Source organism: Bos mutus, chromosome 21 (assembly GCF_027580195.1).
Source record: "Bos mutus isolate GX-2022 chromosome 21, NWIPB_WYAK_1.1, whole genome shotgun sequence".
Taxonomy (NCBI): domain Eukaryota; kingdom Metazoa; phylum Chordata; class Mammalia; order Artiodactyla; family Bovidae; genus Bos; species Bos mutus.
Window position 1 is genome coordinate 33,914,505 of NC_091637.1, and position 13,562 is coordinate 33,928,066.

The 13,562-nt window shown below is 47.5% G+C and overlaps 1 protein-coding gene across 1 annotated transcript; it reads right to left on the minus strand.

The window, feature by feature from the left end:
• Positions 1-9,825: 9,825 nt before the first annotated feature.
• Positions 9,826-12,856, minus strand: LOC102286039 (cathepsin G). The gene is made up of 5 exons (XM_005904886.3): positions 12,802-12,856; positions 11,698-11,845; positions 10,841-10,976; positions 10,428-10,682; positions 9,826-9,987 (listed from the first exon to the last, which is right to left on the minus strand). Exons 1-5 carry the CDS (start codon positions 12,854-12,856, stop codon positions 9,826-9,828), a joined length of 756 nt encoding a protein of 251 aa, XP_005904948.2.
• Positions 12,857-13,562: the final 706 nt, after the last annotated feature.

Consider the following 13,562-nt stretch of genomic DNA (forward strand, 5'->3'; position numbering starts at 1 on the left):
ACCTCCGAGGATCCTCTCTTGTGGAAATTCTTCTCCAACTCCAAGACTGGGACCTCCTAGACCAAGCCATAAATTGAGTTTTCTCAAACCTCAGGATCAGGACTAGGGCTGTGGTTTCTAGAAGCACAAATATTTCCACTGCGTCCCCCATTCTTCTCAATATGTGCTGCTGCTGCTGCTGCTAAGTCGCTTCAGTCATGTCTGACACTGTGCGACCCCATAGACGGCAGCCCACCAGGCTCCTCTGTCCCTGGGATTCTCCAGGCAAGAACACTGGAGTGGGTTGCCATTTCCTACTCCAATGCATGAAAGTGAAAATTGAAAGTGAAGTTGCTCAGTCGTGTCCAACTCTTTGCGACCCCATGGACTGCAGCCTACCAGGCTCCTCTGTCCATGGGGTTTTCCAGGCAAGAGTACTGGAATGGGGTGCCATTGCCTTCTCCGTCTCAATATGTGAGGTTTGTAGAAAGACTAGAGAAGGAATGCCCAGGTAGGGGCAGTCACTTTGAACTGGGGCTATTCTTCGCTTGAAAACAAGAACAGATGCCCTCATCAGGCTTCGGATATCTTTCAGTTGTCCTAGATGAGCGAGGGCATTTGCTTCTCACCTCTTTCTTTAGCTTACAAGATGGCCCAAAGTATGCAGAGCGAGGCCTCTCTAGCCTACCTGTACACATGCAGGGACAGGTAGGAGGAACCTTGGCTTCAACCTGGTTGTCAGGGGCAGAATGAAGTCAGGCAGGCTTGTTTGTGGTGACTTGTTCCCTCCCCAGCTCGCTCTTCATCCCTTTTCTCTTACAGTCTATTTGCACAGGTTTTGCCTGCTCCCTATTAAGGTGTAAGTGATAAATGAGGTACAGGACTGACAATGTGATCATGCTCAAGGCTCTTGCATTTATATAAGAATCTCTTGCAAATTCATGAGATAACAAAGTAGAATGGTGATTCCCAGGGGCTGGGGGGGAGGGGTAATGGGGGATTACTACTTAATGGGTTAAGAGTTTCAATTTGGGAAGGTGAAAATTTTTTTAAGATGGATAATAGTGGAGGTTGCACAATGATGTTCATGTACTTAATGCCACTGAACTGCACACTTAAAACTGGTAAATAGGTAAGTTTTCTATTCTGTATATTTTACTACAATTTAAAAAGTAATTTAAAGAAAGAATTTCTTGCAACTCTTCTTAAAGAGTTCTAATGGTAGAAGACGTTATTTGGAGAAAGTGGGCAGCTACCTCTTCTGCACACAGATGGCATTGTTGGAGTTATTTTCCCTTAAGAGCACTCTGGTTTCTAGATCAAGGACAAGAGGCCCCTTGTCTGAATAATGTCATAGACCCCAGAAGTAGCTCCACCCCAGCATTTTTCATGCGTGAACATAACACAGAAGGAGAAACTGTAGGAGAGAATGAGCCAGAGGTGCTATCTGAAGAGAGGGCTGGGCTGGAAATAAAATGATGAGCTCTAGGATAGAAAGAAAGGAGGAGTGGGGGAAATCTTGTCCATTCTTCTATGATATTCTCTCCTACTTGGAGTTCACTGAGTTTCTTGGTTTTGAACGTTAATACTTCACAGTTTTTCATCAATATTGTGAAATTTTAAACCATCATTTATTCAAAAATTTTCAACTTTTTTTTTCTGTTGGAGTATGCATGCGTGGGCATGCTTAATTGTGTCTGACTCTTTTGCGACCCCATGGACCAGCTTGTCAGGCTCCTCTGTCCATTTTTAAGGCAAGAATACTGGAATGGGTTGCATTTCCTCCTCCAGGGGATATTCCTAACCCAGGGATCAAACCTGCATCTCCTTCATTGGCAGGCAAGGATAGGATTCTTTACCACTGAGCCACCAGGGAAGCCCTATATTGGAGTATAGCCAATTAATAATGTGATTTTTTTCAGGTGCACAGCAGAGTGACTCAGCCATACCTATACATGTATCCATTCTCTCTCAAACTCCCTCTTTAATTTTTTTTTTTCTGCTCCTTTCTTTGTCTCTTCTCCTTCTGGGACTCCCTACTTATAAGTTGCATGAGGTGTTCCACACATCTGATAGCCTATTCATTTTTATTTTTTACTTCTGTTCACTGAAAAGTCCTAAAGCAATTCCAGATTTGTTAGTGATGACTTCACAGGGGCAGCCAGTTACTCTCCTGGAATAATAGCCAAGCTCGACACAGGTGCCTTCTGCCCTTGGTCCAAGCAGCAGAGCTAGATGTGGGTCAGGTGAGACAGGAGGAGGTGGGGAGGAGAACAGAGAGAGAGACAATTACTGATCAACATTATGTGGATCCACGGGGAGCCCTGGAGAAGGGAGGCTTGAGCCACGTGTGGGGTGCAAGTATAGTCCAAGGTGGAGTCCAAATAGCTGAGGAAAGCTGTCTGTCAGAAAAATGTGATAGCACTGCCAAATGCTCAGGAAACCAGCTACAGAAATTGTGAAAACCCTCATGGTTCTATGTGACAAGATGCATTAAAATGATAAACACCTGCTTTGGGCTAAAACTATAGTTTATCCTCTTTGATTTTCTATACTTCCCCAAACATCATAAATAATATTTTATAGGTACATTAAAGACCAGTGTGTCAACACAGTGGTTTAATAAATTATTACAACATTGCTGAACATGTTTGTGGTTTGCAAATTGGTGGTGGGGAGGAGCGGTAAACCATCAAAGCTAAGAAGCCATGTATCCCCTTTAACTGTCATGTCTGGGGCAGAGAGTGAAAATGAGAAGATATATGTTCCTCCTTGTGGGTAAGGCCTGAGCCAATACATGCAAAATATCTTAAACATTATGTCCAGTTTGAGATAAGATTCCAGAAGTCTTCTCATACCTATATTAAATTATAAAAGAACAAATAAAAGCAATTTAAACTGTTTGTCTGATTGCATGTATTCTAAGTAGAATCATAGCTTGGAACTTGCCCTTAAGGCTGACAATGCTTAAATACCCGTGTGCAGACAACTGCATGAGCAAATATGCCTGGTTCCTCACCAGGAGCAAGGAGCCTTGGTGGGCAGAACCTTTGCCCACATCATGGTCTTTCCTGGAACCCACATTACCTGGGCCAGGAGGGACAGGAGTGAGCCGGAAAATTTAGAATAAATGATAAAGCTTTGTTTATCCTCTTGCTATTACTACCTGCATGCTTCCCAACTACTTTAATATTGGGGTCTTTTAAATCTTTGAAATATCAACAAGTTGAGAACAATACTGGCTTTATAAGGGCTACCTGGGACTGGACCATAAAATAAATTCAGGTGCATTTGTCTGTCAAACCCACCTTCTCAAACTCTTCTATTCTGTCATTACCTTATCTTCCAGGTACTCTCATTGACACCCCACCTCCACTTCATCTGCAGTCTCTGGTCCTCACCCGCATCCCCAACAGTGTGCAGTTACCTGAAACTACCAAGAAGCTGATGGACAGCTAGGCTCTTGCCTAATGTGTTCTAGGAAAGACTTCTGCTTGGTAATTTTGCGTTTATAAAGATAACAACGACAAACCTCTTCACCTACCCAAAAAAAGTGAAGTTCTACAGAGTATAATTGGATAGTTATATGCTTTTTGATACCTAATGACAAATTCAAGGCATGGTGGTGTCAGATTTATGGTCTTGGAGGATCAAAATTAAAGGAAGGGGGCACCATTTCTGATTAATGCCACCAACCACGCCCCCCCACCTCTCCCCCGCCCTACCTCCTTTCTCTGTTCAGAAAGTCCATCCAGGACTTTCTCTAGATGAATTTGGTTGTGCTATCAAGGGCCTAAGAATGCAGCTCCTGAAACACCCTTACCACACAGACTTTTTTGATGAAAGCTCACGTCTTGGGAATCAATAGAACCAGGAGTAAATTGGTGGTGCCCGAGACTGCCCTTTTAAACTCAGGATTGAAAAAACCTGGAAGGAGAACTCGCATGCTTCTTCAGACCTGCTTAGCTTTTCAGAGAAGACGCTGTTGCTCCTGTTCTTACTGGCCAATCTCCTAACCCCTGGGGCTGAAGGAGGTAAGTGACTGTCCCTGTCTTCAGTGAAAGTCATGCAGTCATGTCCGACTCTTTGCAACTCCATGGACTATACAGTCCATGGAATTCTCCAGGCCAGAATACTGGAGTGGGTAGCTTTTCCCTTCTAAAGGGGATCTTCCCAACCCAGGGATTGAACCCAGGTCTCCCAAATTGTAGGCAGATTCTTTACCAGCCGAGCTACAAGGGAAGGCCCTCTGTCCTCAGAGGCCTGGCTTATTCCAGCGACACTACTTTCCCAGTGCCTCTGCGAGACTATTGCTATGATGTTCCTTGCCTCAGTCCATTCCCAGAAATTTGCTAGACTCCAGATCTGCTGCTGGACACGGAGTGTGCAGATTACAGAGAACTACTCCCATGGAGACCTGGTGGGTCTTCTCTCTTTCATAGGTCACACCCTGGCATGTGGAAAGTTATTTATAATTAGGATGGCACAAGATCCTGGTGGGGAGGGAAAGCTGAGAATGAGTGTTGTAACTTCCCATTCTCCAAAGCTAAGCTAAGTTGTCCCAGGAGCTATCGTCCAGAACAAGAATGAAGGCGCCATCTCAGTTTCCTAGGTGTCACCCTCTCATTGACCCCGCTCTCCTGAGCCACTCTGCTCCACCAGGGCAGGTATCTAGAACCCAGGCGAGCCTCACGGTGTCACCTCACCACCGATTCCATGGCCCTCATGGGGGCTGGCTTCCACCCAGGCCCCCTCCTCCCATTTCCCCACCTCACTCTGGTTTCTAATCCTTGCACATGTCCTCTTTGGCTTGAAAGTTAAATTGCTTAAAAAGATAAATCTGTGCTGAAATTCAGACCATATTAGGACCCAAAGCAATTTTGGAGACTGTTCATTCACATATCCAACAGCATTTGTGGGACATTTACTATGTGCCTGGCTCATAATGGGGGAGAAAGAAGCCATGAGCTCAAAAGTTTGGGTTTTTGAAACCAGCCTCATCTGGAAGTAAGCAGGACACAGGGGGTCTGAGAAGCTCAGGAACAAAGAAAGAGCCAGAGTAGGTCAGAGAGAGTAGCTTCCAGGTGGTTTATCTCTAAGACAGATCCCCACTCCCTCACATGTATTTGAAGTGCTCCAGAACAAAGGCTGAGCCCCTCCTCTCTATGGGGAGATAAGAACTAACCAGGGAAACAGGTCACATTGCAAGCCTGCTGTGCTGCCCAGGGGAGCCTGAGGCCCCATCTCATTGAGCTGTGTCCCTAAAGACCATTGAGGACTATCATCCTCTGAACGTCCCATTGTTTTAGGCCACCTGGCAGTTCCTGTCCTGTTTCCTATGAGGACAGAACTCCAGGGAAATTTTCTCTTTCAGGGGAGATCAAATGGGGCAGAAAGGTCAGATGGCATTCCTCACCGTACATGGTATCTGTAGATTTTTATGACAACAGACAAGGCTGGAGCAGGTGTTGGGGGTTCCTGGCATGAGACAACTTCATGTTAACTGTGGCTCACTGGGACAGAAGGTAAGGAGCACAAAAGTCTTGTCTTTCTGGGAACCCCTAGTACCATGCTAGGCCTTGGTAACTCAGGAAAGGCCCAGAGCATGAAGAACTGATGCTAATCAATGGAACCATTTGATTCTCTTGGGCCAGGGCCAACCAAGTGTGGGGTACTGGGGGGAAGTGTTTGGAGAGAGGCCTGTTAAATGTCTGGATGTGAAAATGGTTTTGTAATTTTTTGCACAACAAAACAGTGAATCATAATGTAGCCTGTGAAAATTGTGCTTCTGAAAATTCAGTGGAAACTTGAAAAAACAACTTTTTAAAAAAATGAAGTATAGTTGATTTACAATGTTGTGTTAGTGTCTTTCATACAGAAAAATGATTCAGTGACACATGTACATATATAATTCTTTTTAAAAATATCCTTTTCCATTATGGTTAACTATGAATATAGTTATCTGCACTACACAGCAGGACCTTATTGTTTATCCATTCTATACGTAATAGCTTCCATCTGTGAACTCCAACCTTCCCCTAACCCCCTCCCAGGGGCAACCATAAGCCTCTTCTCTATGTCCATGCGTCTGTTTCTATTTTGAATACAGGTTCGTTTGTGCCGTGTTTTAGATTTCACATATAAGTGATTTCATATGGTATTTGTCTTTTACTTTCTGACTTCACTTAGTATGATGATCTCCAGTTGCATTTACGTTGTTGCAGTGGCGCTATTTCATTGCTTTTTAGGGCTGAATGGTACTCCACTGTATATATGCACCACATCTTCTCTATCCATTCATCTGTTAATGGACATTTAGGTTGCTTCCATGTCTTGGCTATTGTGAATAGCGCTGCTACGAACATAGATTGCATATATTTTTTTGGATTAGAGTTTTGTCTGTATATGTGCCCAGGAGTGGATTGCTGGTGATAAAGTAGTCTTGATAGATATCAGTCTAGTGAAGTTTGTAGTTGTTCTGGGGGTCAAGCCACCTAAAATCTTGAAATGATTCATAATGTATTGGGCAGATTTTGTATACTAAGAGTTTTTTTTTTTTTTTTTTTAATATTTCCACAGGAAAGACATATTCTTTGAGCTATTGGGACTGGTCCTGGGCTGCCCTCTTGTCTCCAACTCGAGGTTGATGGATGAGTTGGAGAAAGATGGTTTTCTCCTGGGGTCCCCACTTTTCCCAGACAAACTCAGACAACCATGATCAAGGTTACCAGCCCTCACTTCTGTGATGCTGCTAGTTCTGATGTATCACCAGTGTCTAGCTTCTCCTGACTCTGATGCTCTGCCCCAGGGCACAGGCACCAGGTTTCTATGGACCAGAAGTCTGCCTGAGCTATTAGGTCAGGAGTGAAGTTCCTGGTGGGGTTTCCATCCTAGAGCTTGTCATGGTTTTGTGACTTTCCAGACAAGTCAGTAGGTCTTCCAAAGCACAGAGGTTGAAAGCAGAGAAAGAGAGCGAGAGGAACTGTCTTTTGCACTAGTTTTTCGTGTGCAAAATGTTTTCTTGCCGAAGCTCTGCTGCTGAGGTTTACTTAATAAGGAAGTGCGCTGAGCTGTGAGGAGTGGTGGAACCGGCTTCTGAAATGGTCATGAAGGGAATTGTCCTATGGACATGGGCATGGTGAGGGCTATAGAAATCTTTCCAGCAGTGCGGCTGGAGGCAGACAGCTGCCTTGGAGAGCTGACTGGCAGGGAGAGGTTTGGAGGAGAGATGGGTCTGTCCTGGGAGTTTCCTGGGCATTCCTGACCTGGGTGGTGCTCTGGTGGTGGTGGTTTAGTTGCTCAGTTGTGTCCAGCTCTTTGCGACCCCATGGACTGTAGCACTCCAGGCTTCCCTGTCCTTCACCACCTCCTGAAGTTTGCTCAAACTCATGTCCGTTGAGTCAGTGATGCCATCCAACCATCACATCCTCTTTTGTTCCCTTCTCCTCCAGCCTTCTATCTTTCCCAGCATCAGGGTCTTTTCCAGTGAGTCACCTTTTGCATCAGATGGCCAAAGTATTGGAGCTTCAGCTCTGGGGCTCAAAGTAAATGTCACAGAGAGGAAGGGCTTCATCAGGGCCCTTCCACTGCTCTCTCCTCTCCCCTGCCCCCACTATCAAGTATTCTTTCCATCTGGCAATGCAGACATTTAATAATGAGACTGTTATCCCTGAGAACATATAAGTAAGAGATAATTCCTATGGGTAGGTGATATCAAATTTACAGGAAATGACTGAATGTTGTCAAAGATGTTAACGTTTTTGTGGAAAATGGCATACACTGAACTTTAGGCAAATGAATTTTTGACAAGAAGTACCCATAAACATGGGTATCAAGATTGCCAGGAGAAATATCAATAACCTCAGATATGCAAATGGCACACCCTTATGGCAGAAAGTGAAGAGGAACCAAAAAGCCTCTTGATGAAAGTGAAAGAGGAGAGTGAAAAAGTTGGCTTAAAGCTCAACATTCAGAAAACGAAGATCATGGCATCCGGTCCCATCACTTCATGGCAAATAGATGGGGAAACAGTGGAAACAGTGCCAGACTATTTTTTGGGGCTCCAAAATCACTACAGATGGTGACTGCAGCCATGAAATTAAAAGACACTTACTCCTTGGAAGGAAAGTTATGACCAACCTAGATAGCATATCAAAAAGCAGAGACATTACTTTGCCAACAAAGGTCCGTCTAGTCAAGGCTATGGTTTTTCCAGTGGTCATGTATGGATGTGAGAGTTGGACTGTGTAAAAAGCTGAGTGCCGAAGAATTGATGCTTTTGAACTGTGGTGTTGAAGAAGACTCTTGAGAGTCCCATGGACTGCAAGGAGATCCAACCAGTCCATTTTAAAGGAGATCAGTCCTGGGTGTTCATTGGAAGGACTGATGCTAAAGCTAAAACTCCAATACTTTGGCCACCTCATGCAAAGAGTTGACTCATTGGAAAGGACTCTGATGCTGGGAGGGATTGGGGGCAGGAGGAGAAGGGGACGACAGAGGATGAGATGGCTGGATGACATCACTGACTCGATGGACAGGAGTTTGAGTAAACTCTGGGAGTTGGTGATGGACAGGGAGGCCTGGTGTGCTGCGATTCATGGGGTTGCAAAGAGTCGGACATGACTGGGTAACTGAACTGAACCCATAAACATAATGGACAAATTTGCTAAGGTATATCTGTGTAGAGCCAGTTGGATTTGATATGTGCATATGGATCATTCCGTTTCAGATTATGGAAACTGCAAGAATTCAGGTGGGAAACGTAACACTGCAAGGAGTAATTAACATTTTGATGGATGTAGAACCTCCTAGCTGATTCTCTACAGTTACCTTAAGGTGCTAAAAGCTTGGGTTTAAATTATGCTACTTCAGAAATCCTTTATTTCAATATAATATTGATGTATTAGTCATGGGTTAATCTTCAGGGTAAAAGGCATTTTAGTCAGCATATTGTGTGGAGGTTTGTTTAATTTTAAAGTAACAAACCCAGCAGGAGATTCTCATCACAGTGAAACTGAGAACACCGGTCTAGAGCACAGTGAGGGTTGGTGTGGGAAAGGGTTTAGGAGAAAGACCCTGGCTGTCCATAGACACTTGGGTTGCTCCCATCTCTTGGCCATTGTGAAAAGTGCAACTTTGATATGGGTGTTTGTTAGATATTTTTAAGAGAGTAAATCTTCTTTTTTCTTTCTTGTGTGGCTTGATTTTTTAAACATTTAGATTTTTGATCCCATTTGAGTCTTATCTTGGATTATGATAGGAAGTATGGACCCAACTGTATCTTTTTTACCCAGTGATTCTATTTTGTTTCAATGACACCTATTAAAACTTTATTGTTTCCCAGTGGTTTGAGAATTGTTCACCATATACTAAATTGGGCCTTGTTTAGAATTTCAGTTGTCCCTTTGGTCTGCCTGTCCAACTCATCCTTCTCACACCAATGGCACGTGGTTTTGGGGTACACTTTAATACCTAGTGTGGAGTCTCTTTAATAGTCTAGTGGGTAGAGAATAGAAAGCCCTACTCTGGGGAGAGGTAGGTCCCTCCATCCCTCCCCAGCCTGGGGTAGAGGGGACATGGAGGAATGGGTGGCTTGGAGGAGGGAAGAAGCTCCTGCTGACCCCAGGACGGTAGGAATAGGGATTCACTTGTCCTGGGAAAGAGACCCCATCTTCCTCGACAAAGCTCACTCTCATTCCTGGCACACTTTGTTGTGTACAAATAATGTTTAATGAACACATTAGAAATCAGTAATTTCCACTCCAGATGAGGATGTTTATTAAGGCTCTGGGAACTGCCCTGGAGCTGGGCTCTGCCCCAGAGAAGGAGAGTCAGTCTCATGGGATGTCACTCTGGTCTCCACTCTTGGAAGCGTCTCATTGTTCTCCTTATCCAGGGCAGGAAGCTGGAAATTCTGGTGAAGACTGCTGGAGGGGTCCCCATCCTGTCTCCGTAGGAGACAATGCCCTGGGCCACATTGCTGCACACGAGGGGGCCACCGGAGTCCCCCTACAGGCAGAGGAGGGAAGGGACACTCAGTTTCCCAGGACTCCCCACTCCTGTTGCCCTCTGCCAACCCTCAGAGAAGACGGGGGTTGAGGGGAGCTCCTTCCAGTGCTGGCTGTGTGTGAGATGGGAGGGTGGTGGGGTGCAGAAGAAAAGCTTCTGAATTTTCCCGTCGCTGGGCTTCAGCCCTGACTGTGGTTGCTTCTCCAGCCCAACCCAGGTCAAGTATCTCACCGGCCCCAGGAAAACACTGCACGTGAACATCCTGCGTGTCTGGTACTTCTCCTATTCCCCCAGACACCAGATGGATGGGGAAAAGCCCCCCTCCCCACCCCACGTCACTTTGGTGTGGATCCCAGGCTGCAACCACAGAGATGGAATCTGTCCCCACTGCCCATTGTGCCCAGGGCCCCCTGTCTTGGGCACACCCTACATTGTCTTACCAGGAAAGTGGACTTCCCCTCTCTTGGGTCCCCTACACAGATCTGCTTTTGGCCAGTGTAGAAATCGAAGCGACTGTGACACTCTCCATCCCTCTGAATTGTCAGCTGCACCTCCTGGAGTGTGATTGCTCTCCTGTGCAGTCTGGTGAGGCCCCAGCCGGCCACGGTGCACTGGGTCCCAGGGCTCAGCATTTCCTCTGTCTGAGGCAGAGCTACCAGCCTCACAGCTTCATTCTGTCTGGCTCTGTTCGCCAGCTGGCAGGAAGTGTGCAGGCACTCAGGGACTGTATGCTCATCCCATGCCCACCACCACCCTGGGAGTCAGCCCTGATTCCCCCTCCATGGTCCCAGGACACATGAAGCCCCCCAAGCTGGGAGAGAGCCACCCAGTTGAAGAACCAAAGGGTCGGTACCTGCAGTAACATGATGTCGTTCTGGTTGTTCCGCTGATTGTATCTGGGGTGGGGGATGGGTCTGAGAACAGGGATGCGCTGCTGCGTCCATTCAGAAGCGGTGACACTGTGGATCCCCAAGATGACATTTATTTGGCTGCAAAGGAAAGGGAACCTAGAGGTAGGTTTGAGCTTCAGGAACTGCAGTCCCCGATACAGGTCGAGTGACTGCCCAGGGTAGCGAGACCTCAGCCAAGGGAACCAAGGGACAGGAGGGCTCTGGGGCTGAACTCTGTGCCTTAGGCCTCCCCTTGAGATGGGGGGTGGTGGGAAATTCAATGAACTTAAATTTTGCCTCCCCTACAAGAAGTTGAAAAAGAGCTTGAATTCACAGTTTGAGCCCCATGGTGTGGGGCTCCCCTCTTAATCTTTCTGATCAGACCCTCCTTTCTATCCATTCACACAGGCCTTCTCTTGGTCTTTTTTCACCTATTCATTGCTAGAAACCTGCCTTCAATGGCTCCTCTCATGAACTCTTCTGGATCTGCTTTGCAGGTGCCTAGAAGCTCTTTACGGAGAAGGCAATGGCACCCCACTCCAGTACTCTTGCCTGGAAAATCCCATGGATGGAGGAGCCCGGTAGGCTGCAGTCCATGGGGTGGCTAAGAGTCAGGCACAACTGAGCAAGTCGACTTCCCTTTCACTTTTCACTTTCACTCATTGGAGAAGGAAACGGCAACCCACTCCAGTGTTCTTGCCTGGAGAATCCCAGGGACGGGGTAGCCTGGTGGGCTGCTGTCTGTGGGGTCGCACAGAGTTGGACACGACTGAAGTGACTTAGCAGCAGCAGCAGCAGCAGAAGCTCTTTAATTTCTCACCTTCCCAAGCAGCGAGCTGCTGTCATCACGAAGTCTTCATGTACCAGGAACCCCCCACAAATGGTCGGACCTGCTGGTGTCAGGGTCTGAATATATGCCATGTAGGGGTGGGAATGGGGCCTGGCCTCTCGGCCTCCGATGATCTGCCCTGGAAGGAAGCACTAGGATTATCTCTGCACTGGCGGGTGTGTGGACATTGGCTTGGTGGCTCCAGAAAGACTGGAAGTTGGGGGGCAGGAGAGATGAGCAGGGGCAGGGTGAGCTGGTGGTTGGTGAGAATGGGGTCTGCAGGGTGCAGAACTGGGGGAGGCTCCAGGATCCTGCAGAAAGTGCTGCTGGTTCTCCATCCAGCCTCAGCACCCTCCCACCTGCTCGGAAGGCGGGGCCAGCTGCGGCCTCCCTCACAGGAGGGTTTCTCTGCTGTGGGGATGGCAAACCCAGAGCCCTCTGGCGCCGCCTCTCCCTGAAGTTCTGTGGCACTTTCTTCCTCAGGGAACTTTCCAGATCTCTGTGAGTCCAACTCATGAATTTAAGGATCTAGAGATGGGCTGATGGGTCTACTATCGCTGTATCTTGATCTCCTAGGCTCTGAAACAGGGGCTGCAACTGAGTTCAGAGAGCACATTTATATAGCCAGTACTTTGGCCACCTCACGTGAAGAGTTGACTCTTTGGAAAAGACTCTGATGCTGGGAGGGATTGGGGGCAAGAGGAGAAGGGGACGACAGAGGATGAGATGGCTGGATGACATCGCTGACTCGATGGATGTGAGTTTCAGTGAACTCTGGGAGTTGGTGATTGTCAGGGAGGCCTGGTGTGCTGCGATTCATGGGGTCGCAAAGAGTCGGACACGACTGAGCGACTGATCTGATCTGATCTGATGTGCCAGGGTAGTTCTGAGAGCTTTATGTACACCACATCACTTAAACTCTCATAGCGACTCTCCAGGTAGGCCTGATAGAATTCCTGCCCTCAGCATCTGAAGCTGGAAACGGTGGACTCATGCAAGCTGCCCAGTGATACAGAGCTAGCAAGTGTCTGGGTGGTCTGCCTTCAGAGTCTATCGGGTGGAGTTGGGCTCCTGAGGGTGGGAACGGTCACTCACCTGCCTGAGCCCTGGGGGACAGGAGAAAGGCCACGAGGAGCAGGAGCGGCCACATCTTCCCGGCGAGGCTGCCCAGCAGTTGCTGCCCCTGCTTCCTCCTGCCAGACTTTGAGCCCCTGGGAGAGGAAGCAAAGGTGAAGGTGGGGGTTTGAGGGTGGGGGTGGGGGCTCAAACATCCACAGTCCCATTCTCCTGCTGCTGTGATCAGTTTCATCACTCAGAGCTGCCCAAGAGGCTTGCCCACCAACTGCCAGGGACCTGGGGGAAGGCAGTAACCGAAGCCTTCAGTGCAATAGCTCGCATAGCTGCTGAGTCAGTGCTGGCCACAGAAATGGGAACCCAGGGCACTGGGGAGGAGGATGGGTGTCCCAGAACCCCTAACCCATCAAATTCAGTAAAGTCCTCACAAGCATCAAGGCTGGGACCTGTCTATTTCCTCCTTCTCCCTCAGGGCATGGAACCTGCATGTCTTCACCCCCTGGTCCTGAGCCCCACCCAGAGTTGTCCAGCACACTGAGTAGCTCTGTTCCTGGGTGGGTGGAGGGCACTGCCAGAGAAAGAAAAGGGAAGAATGAGGCTCTGCCACTGACCACTTCTCTCTCAGGTCACTTGAGCCCCCAACAAACTCTCAGTGCATCTCGACACTGGGGAAGGCTTCTATTTTTCTGCTTCCTACTGAGCTGAGTGTTTTTGTGTTCCAGAAGCTTCCCTGCCTGCAGAGAAAGCCCAGTGACTTGATTTTGTTGACAGCCATCAGACCC

Coding starts and splice junctions, on each gene's coding strand:
- LOC102286039 (XM_005904886.3), bottom strand. CDS start 12,856: ATGTGGCCGCTCCTGCTCCTCGTGGCCTTTCTCCTGTCCCCCAGGGCT. Junction 10,977..11,697: donor GCAGCTCGCTGCTTGGGAAG/GTGAGAAATTAA, acceptor TTTCCTTTGCAG/CCAAATAAATGTCATCTTGG. Junction 9,988..10,427: donor AGGGGAAGTCCACTTTCCTG/GTAAGACAATGT, acceptor CTCTGCCTGTAG/GGGGACTCCGGTGGCCCCCT.